This window comes from Chiroxiphia lanceolata, chromosome 5, assembly GCF_009829145.1.
Source record: "Chiroxiphia lanceolata isolate bChiLan1 chromosome 5, bChiLan1.pri, whole genome shotgun sequence".
Lineage (NCBI taxonomy): Eukaryota > Metazoa > Chordata > Aves > Passeriformes > Pipridae > Chiroxiphia > Chiroxiphia lanceolata.
In genome coordinates this window covers 71,290,367-71,312,817 of record NC_045641.1, presented here as the reverse complement: position 1 = coordinate 71,312,817, position 22,451 = coordinate 71,290,367, and the positions used below count along the sequence as shown (strand labels likewise).

The window sequence follows — 22,451 nt, the reverse complement described above, 5'->3', positions numbered from 1 at the left end:
CTAGAGACACTCAAATGCCAGGTGCCTGTATGACACTACTAATAAAATTGTCATCGGCAACAAAATATTATGCTGCGGTTGTGAGAGATTTCCAATCCATTGCCAACTGCCTGAAGGAAACAACAGTACCCTGACAACCAACCGACACCAACTTCTGGTCCCTCCGATCTGCACTGATGTTGGTCAGCAATAAGGCAAAAGAAGCTGGTGTCTCTGTGGCCACTCCTTGGTTCGAGTCTCACAGGCACTGTTTGCATCTGCAAACAGGGATTGCACTTACTGTATTCCTGAATGTTGAGTTCTTTCACAGCATGGATGTCACTGAGTTGTGCAATACGAGCTTGGACCTTTGTACGTCCTTCTCGACCAGTCATATCAATCTTTTCAATCATCTGCTGCTGTCTATCAATCCAGTACAGCCAGTTTTCAAATACAGTGAGTCCTACAGGCTGCAAGATATTAGAGTCTTCCAAAACAATCCGGTTAGCACCTGCAGAAGGGAAAGAGTGGTGTAGTTCACCTAGAATAAACTCAATTACTATCAGAAACACTTTCTACACTACTCACTCCACTGTTTTTCACTACTTCTGTGCTACCAGGTAAGCCTACTATAAAAACCCAAGCAATCCATGGTCCTCTGATGCACGACTAATGCATTTTGCAGACAGATTTTTTTTCTGCTTTCATCAAGAAGACAGTTTTTGTGCTTCAAAAATATCTACTGTACTTAAGAAGCACCTGGAATTAGGGGCTCAGCTCTCATGAGCCTTTCCAGTCTTTTCTCAATATGATGGAAATTGGTAGTTCTTTTCATTCTTCTTTCCCTTTTTGGAGAGATCAACTTCTTTGTCTTGCCATACAACAGGGAATAAGAAGATGGATTACTAGCTTGAGCTAACTAATACAAGATGAAATCCAAGTGAAGGTAAGGTAGTTAGTATTTCTCACATGAATTAGGAGATTAACATGACATCTGACTTCCTCATATTCTTTTCTTTCAACTACATTACCTTCACTAAGCTATTCATGCTAAATTGGGAATGCTCCTTTCTTCCTAGAGAAGACTTACTTTCCTGAGTTCCTTTAGCAATCATGCTAATTCATGGTTAACACTCCATATAAGCAGAAGACAGACAAAAGTTGTTTTAAAGGTATCATTAAAGACTGTCCAAAGAGAGTGAAGACTTTATAACTCACACAGAAAACAAGTATGTTAATCAAAACCTGAGGGCTCAGGAGGGAGGTTTAAGCCATGCTTCCTTTATTTAACACAATACGACATGGTCATTAACACTCAAATATTCAGTGTGTTTATCAGATTCTGACCACAGCTGAAACAATATCACATAGTCTACACTTAGGTTACAGCTTGAAAATTTACATATAAATCCTGGTATTTCAGCTATCTGGGCTTATTTTTCACTTTTACTTTAGCAGACAATAGTTTTACCTACGTTCATCCACAGAACAATTTCCAGCAAGTTTTTATATTTAGTTCTGTAAGAAATATACTAGAATAACTGAATACCATGGGAAAAAAATCTACCACATCTCTACCATCCCACACAAGATAATGTAACAGGACAAAAGATACATGCATTTCATGATTTTATATTCTGAGTAAATTCTGTCCCTCTGCTTTGTTTAGCAGCAAGAAGAGGTTTTTCCCTTGTTGAGAATTTTATGAACAGTATGTCAGTGATGAGGACTAACAAACAAATTCAATGGTGAAAAATGTATTTACCTCCTTTTTGCTAAATGCACACAAGAGCTCAGAAGTTAAGCAACCTTTCAAACATTTACTAAGCGTTAGAATCCAAGCAGAACATGGAAATGCAAATCAGCTAGACTGGGGTCTCATCCAGCATTTTGGAACAACATCAGCAATGGTCTGATTAAGAAAAGATGTTGATGGATTCTGAAGGAGGTTATACCCTGATGTAGAAATTAACAGACTGAGTGATGTAAGTCAATCTAAATAACTGCAACCATCTATTAACACCCATGAACATGACTAATTGATTAGGGAAAAGGTGAGAAAACAGAAACCTGAATCATGAGAAGAAAAGATAAGCTGGGAATAGGGCAAAATGCAAAGATGACAGTAAGAAATACAAAACTTAAGACACTGACCTACCCAAATGGAGTCTATACATGCCCTGCTCTGCCATGACCATGTCAATCAGCATGGCATTTTGCAGTATGCACTCAGAAGCTTAAAATTTTCACTTCCTTAATGTTTTAATCTTTCTTTTTAATATTCATGACCAAGTGTAACTGACTATTTCTGACTAAAACAAGACCCTAAAATCCTTTCTTCCATAAACCAACAATAAAATCTGAAGCTGACTCAGAGTGCTAGTTTCCTTTATTGGGAATGTCAGGTGAAAGGGAGACGTGATTAAGAGGAGCTTTGTCTCCTGGCATCACCATCCTCTCTCCAGCAATACCTTTTACCAAAAGACTTAAACCCAACCAAATTAATACAAAAATCAGGACACATCCCACAGCTCATTCTATTTCCAAATAAAAATTACTTAATTCCAGAACCATTAGACATTTCCAAATCACACTAAATTTTCTGGAACAGAAGAACTAATTTCCAAATAATTTCCATGGCAGGGACCTAATTCCAGTCATCTTTTCATAAATCATGTGAAGACTCCGGTTAACTCCAGTAGGATCTCCCATTTGGGCAGAATACCAAGTCCTAACTGCATGCCTGAAGGACAGGGAGGAAAACAGATTGCATCACATAAAAAGGATTCTAACTGTACTTGTCTTTATGAGTACTGGCATCTACAGAGTTGTCAGAGCAAGAGACTGTGAATGTTTTAAATAAGCTAACATGCAGAAAAATTACTCTGCTGGTCAAAAGAGCCTATTAATCAGCATTCCTAAGCACAGGAATGCATCTCAGCAGTTAGCAATTTATCATGGTGATTACAGCAATCTATTTGTGGTGCAAATGCCAAAAAGCAAGAGAGGTTTTGGAATGATTTTAGTTTGTGTTCTTCGAAATACGGTGAGCTTTTACTATAATCCAACACTGGTGATCCAACAACCACATCTTTAAGAAAAAAGAAAAGCAGAATCATTAAAACCATACCGAACTGGAATTTAGACCCATCTCCTTCTCTGGTGTTTTAATTTTGGGTAGATAACAAACAAAGAGAGAAATAAAGCATGGTGTAATATTCTGCCACCTATTCATGCAAACTCTGGATCTGGGACAGCTTAGAACATACTGAGCTACACCACCCCAATTTTTTTTTTCCAAAAATAATTCACAAACTCAGGTTATGTCTTACTGTTTTAAACTAGTAAACAATCAGGATATTGCAATTCATTAGTGACCCTGAACCTTCCAGTGACACACCACTGAAAAAAAATTACTATTTTTCTGAGCCTCAGTTCCAACCATCTAGAGAAACTGAAATGTTTTCCAGAACAAAAGCTTATTCTAGCAACTTAATATAAGGTTGAAAATCACAGCAGTGTCAATGGGGTTACACACTGATAGTCTGAATGAAGGTATCGTGTCATAAGTGACAGACATTACTACAAACTATTGTAACTCTTGTTAAGTTCTCAAACTTGCTCACAGATTCCAAAGCGTGTCTTTATTTCCTTACAGGTGTACTTATGCTTATGACAGTAAAAACCACTGCTGAAGTAGGACATGCACTATTCAAATTGGGGATGGGCTTATCGTAGAGGAAGGAGAATTTCAGCTCCTGTCCTCCAGTAGCAGGAGTGAGATATGGGCATATACCCCATCAGCTAACAGAGATGGGTATGTGTGTGCTTAGAACATGCTCTCACTTAAAGCAGCAACATCTGGCCTAACCCATATCACAAATTACTACTGATGCTATGTGAGGCAGCTGAGCTGATCCAGCAGTTTGCTGGATTAGGCTAGTAAATGAAAGACCTCTCAGTCTTTCTCACCCAATCTGGACCACTTGATTTTTCCCTCTTCTTTTACTCCACTTCTGGTTGATTGCTGGACTCCTTCCTGAACCAATTCAGCTTTCCAAGCCAACAGAACACCATTCTCTATTTTTCTTTTTCTGTATATTGTTGTTAGGTTATTATTTTGTTTACGTGGTTAAGTAAGCTGAATCAACTCATAGAGGAGGTCAGACAAGCACCATAACCAACCTTAGGGAGCAGGCAAAGAGAATCCCATAGCTGGAGGAGGGAGCTTTTTGTCTTGAGAACAGACGTTAGATCTGCTTAATTCTTCTCACATCTTTTCACCCTAAATGATAGGTGCATAGGTAGCCTGGACACCTGTTGCTTTAATTCTGCTGGACAGATTTTCCCACCAACAGGGAACTTTTCTCCAACTGACAAATTACTGCACCAAAACCAATGCCTTTAGAAACAACCTTCTCCCTTCCCTCTCCAAAACTGCTGCAATTTATTTGTGAACTAACTTTGGGAAACCATACGAAGGTCTTGCAGGGAGAAACTGAAGTAAATAGCATGTGTAGCAATTAATAATGCAAATCACAGATAGAGGTATGAAACTGTAAGGGCATGATGCACGAATCATGCACATTCCTTGGCTGGGAATTCGGGGAGTGATTACAATCATAGTATAGACTGTTTATAATAGGAAGAAAAAGATGACACCTTTCTCTGCATTCCCCCACACCCACACCACACAAATGAATCACTGAATTAAAGTGCTACTCTACCTGACAGGTCACTACTTTCAATTCTCCGCAGATCTGAATCAGCCCAGAACAACTTGCCTAGCTGGCTGTCGATAGCTAAGGCTATGGGCTTGCTCAAACCACTGAAAAAAAGGACTTCTCGTTCAGTTCCATCCAGTGCTGCTCTCTCAATTTTAGGAGACCTTTCCTGTAGGTTGGTGAAATACATGTACCTGGAACAGGAAGGATTAGAGGAAAAAAAGTTTATTTGATCTTTCCACATTTTTACTATAAATCCAGGACATCTTAACAAACGTGAAAGTTAGTTTTATTCTGACAAACAGAAACCAAGCGGCAGCAAAAAAACAACTTGATTCTCAAGCCCTTCAGCCTGAATTTCACCACATGACTATTTCAACTACATACCCTTTCTCTGGATTCACCACAATGGCTCTGGGCCTATCTTGATCTCCTTTGAGCACCACTCCCATGGGTCTCCCATCCACGCGTGTCACATTGATCACATTGGTAGCTTCGCAGGTCCAGTAGATGTAACGGCTGTAGATGTCAATGCTCAGGTCATAAGGCTGCATATCCAGGTTCTGATTGGGAACTGGGCTTGTCACAACAGTGAGGCTCTAAAAAGAAAAGATAAGTAACACACAGAAGAAGATTTAATCATAATAGAACATGAATAATTATATTTGCTACGGCTGTACCATGTACTGTTCAGAGAAAGGAGACGACCAAAATACTACCATAAAGTATGGCAGAATAAGGAGAGACTTAGGTCCCATTGTCCCACCAACACCTTTGATAATACATAGAAATTTAGTCCTAATGGTTTGTTGTAATGGCAATCATGTAAGCTGACTGCAGCTCATAAGACTTCACAAGTTTGATCAGTAAGTCCAAACTGTGTTGAAAGTCCAGGGTCAGCTTCTGTATTTCCTCTGCTTTTTTGACAACTCTAAGTTCGGTCTGGATAGACCCAAACTCAGCACATCTAACACACTCTACAACAGAAATACATCACCACTAATTCCCAAAGCTGCAGCTGAATGGATAAAAACACAGGCAAAGGGAGGCCAGACGACACTTGAAATTCTTGCCTCATTCTTGTCCACCATTGCTGCCATCTTACTTGGGGGACATTAGGGTGAATGGGAAGGCAGCTCTGCCAAAGACAGAAAGGACATCAGCTGGCGTACAACAGTGACTTCAGAGCACTTCCAGCTAATACCTTACTAGTTCAAAATTCTTCCCTTCTACTGGTCTAGACTTCTGGAGTCGACATGCCTTTTTTTTCTTTATTATTATCTTTAGAAAGAACTTAATGAACATCTTTCATGAACTTTTAAAAAAATCTGAAGAGGATCAGTAGATCACTAAACATGGGCCACATAATCTTTTTGGCAGACATGCTTTTGAGGTGAGCTGCTTCCACTATTTCATCCCCAAATTAGACTTCACCAGGAAATTCGCCTAACTTTATTTGGCTTGTTGCCTCTATGAAACGGTGTGCCTTCAAGTCTTATATTTGTTTATTCTGCTGACACTGGCAAAAACATGATGCCTGATTAGTTAAGGCTGAGGGGCGTTCAGTAGGATCCAGCTATCACCACACCCACGACCAGAAACCACACTCTTAAAATTAAACTGAATATAGTACATCTATGTTGTTCATCTGAATATAGCACATCTGTGTTGTTCATCTTCATTTCCCGCTCCTCCCATATTCAAAAAATTAGGAAGAAAAAAAATCTATTTTAAAATGTGAATAAAATAAACAAGTAGTCACTGCTCACAATTACTCTCGCTAAACCTGTGTATGGGGTTTGTGTGGCAAGGTTCTGGTAGGGGGAGAGGGCTATAGGGGTGACTTCTGTGAGAAGCCGCTGGAAGCTTCCCCATGTCCAAGAGCCAATGCCAGCTGGCTCCAGGACGCACCTGCTGTTGGCCAAGGCCAAGCCCATTAGGGATGGTGGTAGTGACAAATGCGATAACATATTTAAGAAGGAAAAAAAGTTATTGGGCAGAAGTAAATGAGGTCAGAGAAGACAAGAGTGAGAAATATGTAAGAGAAACAGCCCTGCAGACACCAAGGGCAGTGAGGAAGGAGGGGCAGGAGGTGCTCCAGGCACTGGAAGAGAGATTCCCTTGCAGCCCATGGTGAGGCTGCTGTGCCCCTTCAGCCCATGGAGGTCCACGGGAGTGCAGAGATCCACCTGCAGCCCAGGGAGGACCCCATGCCAGAGCAGATGGATGCCTGAAGGAGGCTGTGACCCTCTGAGGGACCAAGGCTGGAGCAGCCTCTTCTTGAAAGATGGCACCCTGTGAAAAGGGACCCACACTGGAGCAGTTCGTGAAGAACTGCAACCTCTGGGAAGGACTCATGTTGGAGAAGTTCACAGAAAACTGTCTCCCATGGGAGGGACCACATTCTAGAGCAGAGGAAGGAGTTCTCTCTCTGAGGAGGAAACAGTGGCAGAACCAATGTGTGATGAACTGACCATAACCCCCATTCCTGTCTCCCCATGACACTGGCAGGGAGGAGTTAAAGAATTGGGAATAAAGTTAAGCCCAGGAAGGAGGGAGGGGTGGGAGAAAGTGTTTTTAAGATTCTAGGTCTCATTATCTTACTCTGATTTTGATTGGTAATAAATTCAATTAATTTCTCCCAATTGAGTCTGTTCTGTCTGTGATGGTAACTGGTGAGTGATTTCTCTTTGCCCTTATCTAAACCCATAGGCCTTCTGTTATATTTTCTCTCCCCTGTCTCGCTGAGGAGGGGAGTGACAGTGCATCTTCAGTGGGCACCTGGCATCCAGCCAGGGTCAAACTACCACAACCTGTATTACCTTTTGCCGTCTACCCTACTCTACTTTTTCTGTATTCCCCAGTCAAAACCATTTTCCCAAGCTTGCTACATCTCTTACAGGTCACTAGTTTCAAGCTCCTCACTCAGTGCCCCAGTGTTTTACAAAAACTCTCTTCCTATCTGCAGCAGAACCTGAGAGGCTCTAGACACAGCTGTGTGCTCATGAAGTCCCCCCCTCTTCATTTGAGAGTCACTGCCTGTGCACCCTGCTGACACACCTTCTTGCTCACACACCCCATTTCTCCCAAGAACTTTCCCTTCCATGTTTCGTATCTCAAATGAGGGCTTCGAACAGCTTCCAGACAAAAGACAGCATTGAGCAAATAATGCACTGTGAACAACAGGATCTTCGAGTTGGCCTTGGTTTTCCAGGATTTACTTCTTGCTGCACCTCCCAGATTTACTGACTGAGGACTCCAGAAAACTCCAGATGCCACTTGTTTTGCCAAGTGACATTAATCTACAGGAAATCTGTGTATCTAAACTATTCATGTACAATCAGTCATTATTTGGCATAGGGCATGCCTAAAGTTTAGTAATTCCATCACCATCAGCATACCTGGCTGCCGTCTTCCTGTGCCTTCCGGATGATGTTCTGCCGAGAATCAATCCAGTACAGCTGCTTATCCAGGGGATCATAATCAATGGCTCGAACATTCCTGAGACTGTGGATAGGGAGTATGATGTCTGGACTCTGCTGCTCATCTATCACCATGCGATTAATCGCATTCTTCTGACTGAACAACAAAAACGTTGTAGGAGCTTGACGGGGTTAAAAACAGAAAGGGGGTGGAAGGGTTACACACAGCAATAAAATTGGACATTTTTGTTTAAGAATGACAGCTACTATACAAAACCAGACAGTACCTGTTATTTCATTCCCTTTCTCCCTCTTCCTTTGCCAAAACCAAACAAAACCCCAAAATAATACATAAAAATCCTAACCTCTGATGAATTTGAAAAGCCTTTCAAGTGATCTCTTTTTACTATAAATGTCTGTACATGGATGTGACAGGCAAAGATAAATTTTATAAGTGGATGGACTAGTGAATGTGAAGACTTCTGCCAAAATCACCTCAAAGAAGAATGGTCAATCATGCCTCTCAAAGAACTGTCCATTTTCTTTCTAAAGGAGTCTCAGGGAAAGGCAGCTCACTGTATGAAGTTGAACCCTCTGCCAGGTACACTTCTACTTGCAGAGGAAGGTGAGAAAAAGCCAGCACTGATTCCTTATTTAGAGGTTTCAGGGCAAAAGAGGTTGACAGTGGTTCAGTCCTGTTCCCACAAACCTTCTTTTTGCCTGCACTGGAACGAAACAAAAACTAATTCACAGGAAAATCTCTTAACTGTGTGTGAGGCTGTGTTTTTGCAGAAAAATGTATTTGCTCTTCTCAAATCTATGTATCTTTATTATTTCTAGGTGCTTATCTGGGAATAACAACCTACAATCAGAAAAAAAATAAATCTGATACTCTGCTCCACATGCCCAGCAAAAATTTCCTGGACAGACAGTTCTTTCCTTAGAAATGCCATTTTGCTGTAGTTTACCAGCTGTACATTACAGTAAGTGCACAAAGCATTTAATGCACTGTTGAAAAAAATTATCTCTGTATTACGTAACTGGGTCAGAAATCAGAGGAGACAGTTAAAGTATTTTCCCTTTTCAGAGGGTTCTTTTCAAGAAGGGGTTCTTCTTCACCTGAAGCCATTGCTGTGCAAGATGTCACAAGAACCAGCAGCCAGAAATGCAGTTTGAAGCCTCCCTGAAATTTGTACAATCAATTCTCTTACAGCACAAGTCTGGAGAGAGTTTAGCAGTAGAAGTTCAGAGTTTAACAGTTTTGCACTTATTTACAAGCCTGTAAAACAGGTAAGGCAGCACCTGGAAAACGGGAGGAAGCAAACGTCTCCTAGAGAACATCATCACCTTGCTTTGTTATTTTAGAATACCCTTTGAACATCTATTCTGACTGCTCTGAAAAAAAAGGCAGAGAGGAGTTTCCTTGGTAACTAACACACAGACCTAACATCCTAAACATCCTATAACAATCAGGCCTAATTGCAAGGTACTTTTGCTTTCTGGAAAACCTGTATTTTCCCTCCAAGTGTTTCTCCAATAATTTAAACTGCTTTCTATTTAGCTCTAAACTGTAGAAGAAAGTACAAAACAAACAAACAACAAACAAACCCCCAACAAGTTTATATGAATGTGTACAGCAAAATAATAGATTCAGAACACATGAGAATTCTTACCAAGAAATGAAAAGGCAAAAAAGATTAAGACAAAACAGTGCAGGTAAACATATCATGATAAGCACCTAAAATTATTTCTACTTTTCCTCAAAGACACCCACTTTCCAAGATTGCCTGGCTTACAACTTTGAACCGATGGCTCATTATAAAAAGCAACAGCAGTATTTCTCCCCTTGAGACTCTGCATCTCTGAAACAGAACCAGTTTCAGAAATGCCTTCTTAGTTTTCATCATTTTCCCTCCCAATAGTCACATATTTTAACTGTATTTTTGACAGGCAAATGGAGTGGAATGAGCATGTCTCCTATGTAACCCTGCCTTCAAACTTCATGACACATGGTAGGTCTCATGAGAGACCAGATCTCACCAGAGCAGTATGTTCTTTCCATAATTAAAAGAACCTATGCACACATGAGCAGGGTAATCCAAAAGGGAGGGCCTCTAGGCTAATAATGTTCAGGAGTACGTAAGCCGAGTTAAACAGGCAGAAAAAGTTAAAATGATTCATTCTGCGATTAAAGGATACAAAACCAAAAAATAAAATGCAGAGAAGCCTAAATCTCCAGCTACCTACAAATGAGAAGCCGGAAAGTTCCCAGGTTTGAATATGACAGAGGAAAATTCCTAACACCACATGAAGAGCCTAGAACCGTACTGTAGGGAAACAGTTCTATTTGCTCACAACGTACTTCCTATATTTTACTCCTTCCTTTGTTTCCAAGAGCATTTTCACAAGCAAACATGACCTTTGATCATTTTGCTCCTTATTCTCCACTGCAAGTCAAATTCCTCCACTTACAAAATCACAGTCATCACCAGAGAGGTGCCAGCCATGCCTTTAACTCTCATGAACGTGTGACACTGTCAAGAGTGCAAGAATTTAGTTGTCATGCCATTGTCATTACCACTGTAATAAAAACGGAAAGGAGAAGTACAAGACACACAGGAGGTAGAAAAGCAGAGTTCTTTGAAAAGCATAGTTTTCAAAAAATGCCATGAGGTGGCATTCATAGAACAATCTGTCCTGCTTTTGGCTTTAAAACAACAGTTGGATTTCGCTACTCATGCATAATGTGGACAAGATACAATCTGTCTCTCTGTACCATGAATCTCTTCACCCACTGACTAATCTGAATGACACCAGTGGAAATCAGCCATCCAGTGTGGTTGCCAAAATTATGACAGCTTCACTGGCAGCCAGCTATTGAGTGATGGATAAATTATTTGGTTAGAAACTAATTACACACAGCCTGAGGGGCCTCGTGGTTTGTATTCTGCACAACAATAAAGAAAAATGGGGCTTGGCTGCACCGAGATCAGAAATCAGACTGCTGGGGAGGCCGTGGAGCTGAACCCATCTTCACTGAGGAAGAAACACTTTTCAAGGTATGACAGTGGCCCACCTCAGCATCTCATCAGCCAGAATTAAATCCTGACCACCTAAACCCCATAATCCAGACCAAACTATCACATATCCTTTATGTCAGGCAAGACTTGAAATAAATAAGCAGATAAATAAACAAGCAAGTAAGCACTCGAGGAGGGTATGACAGACATACAAAGCCAAAAGCATTTTTAGCCTTCCTGTTTAAATAGATGTAGCTGAGCCATTGAAAAGGTTCACTAACAGCCATTCCTCTTATTTGTGATACTGGTATGTTGCAAGACTATTTTTTTATTTCTTTCAATATTCTCTGTTCTCTTAAAAGTCAGTAGGATTTTAGTATTATAAAATTGTAAAACTACTCTTTCCGCCAGGTGTAATGCAATCTGTTACTAAACACATGTGCTTCTGCATTTTCATTTTCATTCATTATGGCTTACCACTACAGGTCCTGTTGTCAGAGTTCAAGGAATAGTGAGCTGGGCAGCCACAGACAAACCCACCAACGGGCACTGCTAAGCACAGGTGAGAGCAGTGACCGTTGCTTGAGGCACACTCATTCCAGCCTGCCTGCCTGGATGAATGGAAGACCAAGATGTCCATAACGTAATCCAAATGCCCCTGGATGATCGTTCGGTTCTGGCCACTGGTCTTGTTGGCTCGTTCAATGCTGCGCCGGCTCCAGTCTGTCCAGTAAATGTAATCCTGATACTGAGTCAAGCCGAATGGGTGAGGCAAGTCATCAGCTATAATCTCACGGTCAAGGCCTGTTTCCAAAAAGGAACAGAGACAAAAAGTAGAATTATATGCAGACAAACAATATGCTGTTGAACATGTCCCCTGTACAGAAAGGTCAACATGTGATTACTATAAAGTTACTATTTCATCATTAAAAGAGTAAATTATAAAGTAATGCACAATATTCAAACGAAATCTCAGAGCCTATCACAGAAATGCTGCTTGCCATTTACAGAAAAGAATGTATTTTGTTGAAGAACAAAGTCTCAATTTTGAAAATTATCAGGGTTCTTAGAAAGATTCTGTCCTTTCCCTCCTCCCCAAAACAGACAGGGTCCTTCTCAATTTGATGCAGGAACCTGACACTGTATTCTCAGTTCAGCATCTCTTGCACCACATTTGGGTCTCTGCCCACTGCTTACAAAATTAAAACTGTTATGAGCTTAATGAAATTCTACATTGCATTATGAAAAAAATTAAATGCATAAGGTTAAATTAACCTGTCTCTGCAATGTCACAACAGGAATGAGCAATCAGAAAGCCAGGACAGAAAACAGTTAATTGTGTACACTGTAGAAATGTTAAGAGACCTTAAGGTGCAGGACATGGGGGGGGAAATTATTTCTACCATGTTATATCAATCGCTTCATTGCCACAGCACCTCCTGCTGTCTAGTCACACAAAATGAAAGGGAGATTATGAAGCAAGAAGTCATTCCCTCTTTGCACAGAGAAGTCAAGGATGCATGGCCCCACACTCTGTCATCACTAGCCACAGGCACAAGAGAAAAGGAATTCAAACACCATGTCCCGTTCCACGTTACACAAGGGAACACAGAGCCAGCCTCCACAGCACACCAAAATAAGGAAGAAGCTGAAGAAAAGCTTTCATATTACATATAATTCCCATATTGTATTTTCCTGTTTTGATTTTTTTCTACCTCTGTTCCACTATTGCAAGCATACTGTTTAAAGCAGACTAACTCCTTTAGCCTTAAATATTGGCTAGTGTTAATGCTAGTCTGAATAGTTTGGCACACAGCAAGGCAGTCCACTCCTATGAGTGCCAAGAAATTAAAAAATTGTGGAAATCTGAGAGGACTTGGGTCCTCAATACAGTACCCTGAGACGGTGAAAGAATAAAATATTCCACCTCCATTTAGCTGCAATGACCAGTTTACAAAAATCATCACAAAACACCCCAGTACAAGAGAACTCCCCTGCTGACAAGTACTAGCCAGGAAAAGGCCCTTAGCATGAAGAATAATGGTGGGAAAAATGCCTGGGGATACTAACAAAGATTTAAAAACAAACTGTATTAAATTACATTGTGAAAAATACTGAATAAGCTGTTGTTATCTTGGCTTTCTCTCTGCCTTTGTTATGTATTTGTCAGTGCTCTTCAGAGTAGCAAAACAAGACCTTCCAAAACACTGAAAGCTGACAGCTTTGTCCTACATATAACTGGAAATATGCACGCCTTGTATAATTTTAACGTTCTGAGAAAATCTATCATCTACAAGAAAATTGCTAGATCTTGTGTTACATGAACATGGATTATAGAAGCAAACGTTAACGCCTCGTGAGTTTGGAAAATTTTATTTTTGCCTCGCGATGTGTATCTTTGCATTATTTAAGCAACAATTTGCCACAAGGAACACGGAAAAAGCAGCTGCATCCTTGTGGTGCTGCGCGAGGCTCTGAGGCTCACCCAGCATGTTGGAGGATTCTATCAGGTTGGTATCGAGGTCGGTCCAGTACAGGCGCCTTTTGGCATAATCAATAGTCAGGCCGTTGGCACGTCCCACATTCGGTACCAGGGTAGTCCGCTCGCTGCCGTCCATAGCAGCTCTGTCAATCTTTGGCTTACCACCCCATTCGGTCCAGTACATAAACCTGATTAAAAGAACAAAAGGAAGAAAGTAATCACATCCAATCCGAGAGAATTCGAGAGGAAAAACAAAACAAAAAACCCTCAGAAAGAGCAAGAGAAAAACAACAGCTGTAAATTTGAGCACTTCTTAAGCTCCATTATGCGAAATGGGTTTTTTTTTTCAAAATACAAGCAAGGAAGTGAGTCAAGTTTCCTCAAAATGCTTCTAATAGTATTTTTTCTGCTTGGAGCTGGACTGTATGACAGTACTTCAATAGTAACTAATCCATGTACGCCATTTAGGAGGCAAAAAGGTGGCAGTTCAGCACCTTCATTTATACCCAGTTATTTAGCAGGATATTTTTCCATGGCACTTATCTTCTGTTTCTAGTCAGTTGTCTATCAAAGGAATGCAAAAAGGTAGGTATCCAGGGTACTTTTGTTAATAGATGCCACTGCTCATCTCCACACAACTAAATCAATCAGCCATGTAACAAGTGTGTTTACACATCAGCCAAGAGCAGAATAACACAAAATTGTATGGCATTTCTACCAGAGCAAAAGTACAGACTATTACATACTCACATGACAGTTTATGCCTCATTTGGTAGAAGGATAGACTTGTACATATTTACATTTACTTTAGACACTGTACAGTAGAGTAAGCTGTATATTTGATGACTAGTCACTTCTTCCAAAAGTGGAATGCAGCTCACATGCAATGTTTACACCTTTCTGCTTTAATATCTCTAGTAACAAACACCTGTGAAGTCTTTCAATTCCAACCAACTGCACAATGAGAAAAGTTGCTTCAAAAACTGATGATCAAGGGGGAGCTATTCTTTAGACACCAGGAACACTTGGAAATTTTTTCTTAAAACTTTTGCAAGTATTTTGTGTATAAATTTTGCAAGTTGTACATAGCATGGAGCTAAGTGTTAAAATTGCCCCCATAGTAGCAATGCCATGAAAACTTCTATATAAAGTACAACTACACTATAAGTACTTATATAAGTACATATATATATAAGTATACAACTATACGATTGCTATAAGGAAAAAGAGAAAACGGGCTTTCCTACTCAAGTAATTTTTTTCTGATCTGTGGTAAAGAGACAAAGCATTGAATCATAATAATCCTTGGGAAAAACCTATTTCCAGTGTACAACTAGAATCATCCATAGCAACCTTTTGTTACAAATGAGTAACTGTATCTAACAATCTGGTCTTAAATTCCCTTTGATGTACTAGTCCAGGCAACCCCTGGCAAGTCAGGGCTGAATCCAATCTTTCAGTCCCAGTGGCAGAAGAGCAGAACTCTGTCAGGGAAGCACTGTGACCATTGCCATCACCCTGCTGAAATAAAGCAGGAGGAATGTGTTCCGAGTTCTCTGCATTGCTGCAGCTCTTGCATTGTCGCTGGAAACTGTGATAATTTCATAACCTTTGTAAAGGAAGTTCCTTCTTTTGCAAAATAAAGAGTAATACAATATTGGTATAACCTCAAAAAGCTTTTGCAGTAATTATTTAATGTCAAATGAGCATTTCATGGTAGAGGAGCTATTTTAGAAGCTGAATAGTTTACCTCGCCTTGCCCCACTCCTTCCTCCCTCTCTCTGCTTATTGCCCTACTTTTGTTTTTTTGTAATACACTTGAATCCAACTAAGAAGTTTCTTCTCAGGAAGTCTTTAATTTTGGGGATAGGTGGATATAATTGTTTCCTCTCCTCCTCTATCACTGCTTCCCTTGTCCATACCAACTAAAAAGGTTCCCTTATCTGAAGAAACAAACACCTTCCTTATTCTCAGAGTATAACCTGCCCTTCCCTACTCTCAAATTAAATCATTTAATACCTTTATGGACTCTAACTTGTGATTCAAAAAATCCTAATTTTTAAAATGATAAATATATTCATTTCAATACTATAGTATTGTATTTGAATTAATGAATTCCATAAACCTAAAACTACTCTGATTCTGTGGTTAATGTAAACCTAAATATAAATCCCTTTTTAATGAGCTGCTCTGATTTTTTTGTTTGTTTGGGTTTTTTTAATATTCTTATTGATTATTCAGGACATAAGGAGCACATTCCTCTAAATTACCAGGTTGTATTCCCCAGCTCAGTTCTCTCAGGGTTTACACACAGTGCCTAACTAATATGCCCTAGAGTAAGCATTACAACGCTGTTTTTCACTGTTCATAAACATAAAATTAAATCAGCAAGTTACCCCTCAGCAGGGTCCAATGCCAATGCCCGGGGACTGTCTAGATCTTTCCACACCAGCACCTGGCGATGCTGCCCATCCAGCTTTGACACTTCTATACGATTTGTTCCAGTATCAGCCCAGTACAGGTTCTTCCCCAGCCAGTCCACAGCCATGCCTTCAGGGTAATCCAAGCCAAACTCCACAACGTGTTCCAGTGCACTGCCATTCATAAACGCTCTGCTGATGGTCTGCAGGGATACAAAGATACACAGGCAAATTAGAGATTTTACCAGTCTGTCATTGGGCTGGCTGTTTTCTTTGTTGCATTTTAAACACTTTCGGATTTTAGACATCTCATAGGAAAGAGGATCTTCCAACACGCTCCTTATTTGCAAAGCAAACAATGCTGCTATTCAGAAGTAATGATTTACTGTGCTCTACGAATGTATTCTGTGTCAATTAGAATGGCATTTCACAGGGGAAATAAATGGGATAACTAGTCTGGTTGAATTAAGCAGTCTACATGCCAAAGTGATCTTAATAACACAGTGCCAACCTTGAGGGGGAAATATTTTGGCTCTTCCAGGACTATAGAAAAACATCAATGTTATAGCATGGAACACTATTTAAAGCAGCCTAATGAAAAAGTTTAGGACAGAACAGCAAACACAAGAAAACAACCAAACTCCCAATGAGCACAGTAGAGTAAGTGCTTCAGTACTGATGGCTAAATTTAATTTCACTAAGCAGAATTGCTTCTTGGATTTTTATTCCAAAGATTTTTTTTTAACTCTTTGCCATCAGGATCAGTCTGTGATAGCAGATACAGCCAAAATTATATTTTAATACTATATTAGAGTCTAGGCAGTTCCTGGTAAGTCTGGAAGTAAAGGACTAATGTTAGGAAGGTATAAAATTCTTTTGGCAAACATGGGCCACCTTTCTATGTCCTTAATATTCCTATCTGCATACACTCCTCACTCACTACTCACCAGAAGTTAAAAAAACCACTGATTTTTTTTTGTTTACTTCCCAGTTTGAACACTACCTGATAATTATGCCAGTTTGTGACATTACACAATAGGGAAGTTTATATCTCAGTCTTCATCTGTATCGCTTACACAGCTCAAATGAGTACCAGTGCCTAAGAGTTCAGCCAAGTCACCTCCTGCAAAGTCACTTAAACTCTGTGTTTTTAACTTTTGACGATTCTTTACTTGCAGAAGTCCATAACTTATTCTTGGCACAGGGCTCAACTCAATTGCAGAAAAAGTCATTAAAAACTAAATTTTAGTGCTCACAATTCTGACTGCTTCTACAACCCCTGAAAAACAAAAAGGAATCACTAGCCTCACTGGTACCAGAGAAAACAGATGATACACAGATTTCATCACTCAACATTTAAACACCTACCCTCCACCTTTTCTGATTTGTCAGTCTAGACCTGTTTTATAAAATCTGTGACTCATAATATGACCTGTGTGCAGTATCTGAAAGTTAATAAATAGGCAAGACCCATTTTCACTTCCTGAGCCAAGACAAGGCTTCTCCCCGTGTTAGGTGTATTCAGTAAAACAACTCTGACCGCTGAAGCCTCCTGCCATATGGCATTCTTCTCAGCTTTCTACAAAAAATAAATGTTTGCAAACTTATTCTTTATGTGAAAATGTATATAGTAGATTTAAATGACATTGTGTGTTGATCCTGACTGGATGTCAAGTACCCAAGAGAAAATATAATGAAAGGCTTGGGGGTTAAGATAAGGACAGGGAGAGATCGCTCACTAGTTACTGTCATGGGAAAAACAGACTCAACTTAGAAAAAATAAATTTATTACCAATCAGATCAGAGTCGAATAATGAGAAATAAAACCAAATCTTAAAACACCTTCCCTCACCCCTCCCTTCTTCCCAGGCTCTATCGCACTCCCAATTTCTCTACCTCCTTGCCCACAGTGGCATGGGAGGATGGGGAATGGGCGTTTGTAAGACCCCAAGTTTTGAGCTACGAGCTCAGCAAGCGAGTTTTAGTTTAAAAATATACAAGGCTCCATCAATATGTGCTCTCTGGATTATTACAAGAGCCTTCAGTTCTTTTAACACATTAAGAGAGAGCACAAAAGAGAAAAAGCTTCACACATTTTCTGAAGGGGTACTTTTACTGGTAAACTTTAGGAGAAATAAGAGATCTTGGCAAAAGTTTAAAGGGTGGCATACACCCAAAATAAAGCATTCAACAAAGCACTGAGTTAGCACATGCTAACACATACAACTTAGCAAAACCCAACCCATTCAGTATCCAGCTATCCAAAACAGTAAGAAAGGAGATTAGAAGAAAGATTAAAGAAAGAGAGAGAAAAAGAGAAAATTATATAGCTACCACCAGAGTCCTCTCAGACTCCAGCTTTCACGTGGCCAGGTGGTAGGGCTTGAGCAAAGATGGAGACCACATGCTGTTGTCTTTATTTGCTCTGGCCTTCTGTGGCCTCCCAGGCAGGACTTCTGGCCCATTGGCCACTCTGGGGAGGGGTGAGGGGTGGTGCTCTCACCGTGCCAGCCAATCTAAGGCAGGGTTAGGGGTTCCAGGGTGTGGTACAGGCTGTGCTCCTGGGCTGCCTTTGACTGACAGCTATTCTGGGGTTGCCTGGTGAGACTTAGAGAGACTGGGAAACGGGCATTACCTCACCTCCGTGAAATTGCCTTGCCCCCCCCCTTTCCCTCCTTGAGTTGGTCCAATGCAGTAATTAATACAATAATCCAGTGTCTCACAGGGTTGTGGTCAGTTCGTCACACGTTGCCTCTGCTGCTCCTTCCTCATCATGGGGAGGACTCCCCCTGCTCTGGTGTGGGGGACCCTCCCAGTATGAGTCCTTCCCTCAGATGGCAGTTCTTCACAAACTGCTCCAGCATGGGTCCCTTCCAAAGGTCTTTCTAGAACAGGCTACTCCAACCTGGGTCCCCCAGCCCAGGTTCACAAGTCCTGCCAGCAAAACTGCTCCAGTTTGGACTCCTCTCTCAAAGGTCTGCAGGTCCCTGCCAGGAGTCTGCTCCAGCATGGGTTTCCCACGGGGTCACAGCCTCCTTCAGGCATCCATCTGCTCTGGCATTGGGTCCTCCACGTGCTGCAGGTGGATCTCTGCATCCTCATGGACCTCCATGGGCTGCAGGGACACAGCTGCCTCACTGCAGGCTGCATCATGGGCTGCAGGGGGAATCTCTGCTCTGGTGCCTGAAGCACCTCCTCACTCTCTTTCCTCACTTACCTTGGTGTCTGCACAGCTGTTTCTCTTTCATATTCTCACTGCTCTTTCCAGCTGCAGTTGTGGTTGTGTAGCAACTTTTTTCCCTTAAATACTTTACCCCAGAAGCTCTGCCACCATTGCTGAAAGGGTTCAGCCTTGGCTAGGGGCAGGTGTGTCCTGGAGCTGGCTGGCATTGGCACTGTTGGACATTGGGAAACTTCAAGCAGCTTTTCACAGAAGCCAACCCTGTAGCCCCCTCACTACCAAAACCTTACCATGCAAACCCAATACAAACAAATTCTAGGAGAGAATGTAGTGTAACAAAAATGTACGCCATTGTTAGTTAGAAAATGCTCATACCCCTTGAATTTTGTGAACTGCATTTATCAATCCATTCTAAAGTATCTCAAGAAGTTTGTAATAGCTGAATAGCCAATATGGAATAAATCTCTACCTTCAGTGAAATGTCAGTCCAGTAAATGCGATTGTCTGTCACATCAAAATCCAGAGCAGAAGCTTCCTTGACTCCAGTGAGCGGGATAGCAACGTTGTTGTTGTTGGTTTCTAGAGAGATTCGTCTGATATCTGCTCTCCGAGAAAACAGCAGGAAAGCTTCTGGGACGATGCAGGTCCTCATGTCATTGATGAGCTCCAAGCCGATGGGGCAGGCGCAGCGAAGGCCTTGTGGTCTGTACAGACACAGGTGGCTGCAGCCGCCGTTATCTTCCGCACATGGGTTTGTACCTAAGCATGCAGTAAAAGCAAAAGCAACCATTGCAAACTGACTTCAGGTGAAAGGTGAAGCTAGTCCTCACGTGCATCAACAACACTATGAGTCTTTAAGTAAACATATAGTTTTTCTCCTTATATTCTCTGAATAAATTAATTTTTGCTCATTTCCTGCAGTCCTTCAGACAGACGTTACTCTACTTGGCTAGAAAGCCAGGGCTTGTTTTCCTTACCCCATGAAATAAACCCAGCATTATGGAAAAGGATCTGGATTTCTACAGCTACCGAGAATTCCAGTTCACAGCACAAGCACTGAAGCATGGTAAGTAAGTAAGCAAATGTATGTTCTGCTGCTTTTTACAGTACACTGGTCCAGTTACATTCCTACAACCCAGGTGCATTCCTAGAGGTGAAAAATTTGCAAATCTATTTTCACATCCATTCAATGGTCTCTTCTCTCTAGGATGCAAATGAAGCAGCTCTTTGCAATACTCACTTGTGTACCTGCACGTGCTGCAAATTCACCTACTAAGAGATGCTTGGCACTCACGAGTTCCATTAGCCAAACAGTTGGAAAGAGGGCTGCAATTAAAGCACATATGCCTTGGGGCACCTTGATAATGTGGCAGCAGCCACGTAAAGATATAGCTCAACTACATTTGACTACTTTCCTGCAGTACAATCCACACATGGCAGCAGGAAGCTGCAAGCCTTACCCACACAGCAGAATATTCAGGTAAGGTGATGAGTTCTGTGATGCTACAGTTACACTGCTACCAGTGTTTGGATAGCCTATGACAGCCAGTTTAAAGATAGATCCTCCTTTTTTTTACACCACACACACTACAGGACAGGAAGTACTTCTAATTATTTTTAAAAATGATTTTCTAGTATTAATGTGAAAAGTACTTAACAGACTCAAACCGGCTCAGCCTTAGCTTTTGCACACTGGGAGTACATGCTGCTACAGCTGCAGCTTCATAAATAGCTAGCTGTTACAAAAAGAAGATTCATTTTCCATGATCCTTCTTTTCTTCTTCTGGATCCAGGGCTGTTCAGACTTACAAGCTGTTCCGATTCCCTAAGAAGCAGAAAATTACCTGGTTTGGGGTGTGCCTGATTGTTTTCCAGCTCAATATTCTTCCAAGTTAGAGAACTGAAGCACCTCACGCAAGACCTAACCCATCCCATCAAACTGCTGCCGGCAGTTATCATGCAATAGAACTGCGTTCTGTCCATTTCTAAAAATCTGCAGAAATTTTCTATTTCATTTTCACTTGCCTCATTAGAATTTTTACTCACCAATTATCTGGCGAACATTTGTAGCTTTTAGGCCCATTAGATCAGGCAGTTGATCTATGATGATCTCTCTCTCTGCTGTGCGCTTATGCACGCGTTCGATGCTGCGTCTTTGCCAGTCTGTCCAATAAATGTAGTCTCCCAACAACGTGAATCCAAATATATGAGGCAGTTTGTCCTCCACTAGAACTCTTCTACCAGTTCCATCAGTATTCATTACCTATGCACATATATAAACACAAATTTATTAGGTAAATAGAATAAATCTGCCGCTATTTGTCAGATTAATAAACTAGCTGCTCCACACTTAGATTTCAAATGAAGAAATAATTTCCTACCCATTATAATGCTATCAATGTTATACAGCATCCTAATAAAAAAAAGAGACTATATTAAGGGGCACTTACTCTAAAAGCCACAGAGGATCCCTTATTTATAAGGCTAGTCTCATAAGCAGATCATAATATGAAATTATGACACAACACTCCTTACATTTGCTTTAGGAACTATTATTATGTAGTAGTATTTACACTTGTTACGCCTCTTTTTTATTTCTGACATGAGTTTTAGTTTAGTTTTAAATGGGAGACACCGTGTTTTACAGGAATGAAGATAAACCTACAAGGGTTAAGGAATTCTGGGTCAGTTTCTTGTATTCCACAGTCCCTCCCAAGTGAGCTTTGCCCAGGTTATAGAGAGCAATAAGAGGAAGCCCCACATAAATACTGGGAGTCAAACAGTCAAGACAATCTACAGAGCATATTTATATTCCCAAGTCTGAATAAGAAACCAGTTTTACATTCTTCAAAATTAAGAACATTAATTTTTTACTACCAGGAACAGTAATAGTCTGTAAATAATTGCATGCCTTTGATCAAGACACTTGAATTTACTGTGTCATTTTTCTCTACTGCTAAAAAGGAGTAATACCTAACTTCCTCAAAGAGGCACTGAAAGGATTAATTAAACATATGTATGCATCTTCAAGTGTTCAAGTACCTTATGAATGCCAAATATTATTACAAAAAGTACCATACTGACATGAATGAAGAGTCCTGTGTTTTAAGAAAAGCTTAAAGATTATTCAGCATGGCAATTTTTCAGAAAAAATCTTCTGAAATATTCCTGCTTGTTTCAAATTTATAGCTTGAGCTTACAGCATGTATACCACCCTTCCAAA

General features: G+C 40.6%; 1 protein-coding gene across 2 annotated transcripts in view; it reads right to left on the bottom strand.

The window, feature by feature from the left end:
- LRP6 (LDL receptor related protein 6) overlaps nt 1-22,451 on the bottom strand; it is a 119,941-nt gene that overhangs the window by 13,006 nt on the left and 84,484 nt on the right. For both annotated transcript variants that reach the window (XM_032689594.1, XM_032689595.1), the window contains 9 exons: nt 21,275-21,491; nt 19,698-19,987; nt 16,024-16,250; nt 13,631-13,815; nt 11,623-11,949; nt 8,105-8,307; nt 5,091-5,302; nt 4,707-4,897; nt 281-490 (listed from right to left, as the gene is read on the bottom strand). In XM_032689594.1, coding sequence (XP_032545485.1) covers nt 281-490; nt 4,707-4,897; nt 5,091-5,302; nt 8,105-8,307; nt 11,623-11,949; nt 13,631-13,815; nt 16,024-16,250; nt 19,698-19,987; nt 21,275-21,491 — 2,062 coding nt within the window. The remainder of the gene's footprint in view (nt 1-280; nt 491-4,706; nt 4,898-5,090; nt 5,303-8,104; nt 8,308-11,622; nt 11,950-13,630; nt 13,816-16,023; nt 16,251-19,697; nt 19,988-21,274; nt 21,492-22,451) is intronic.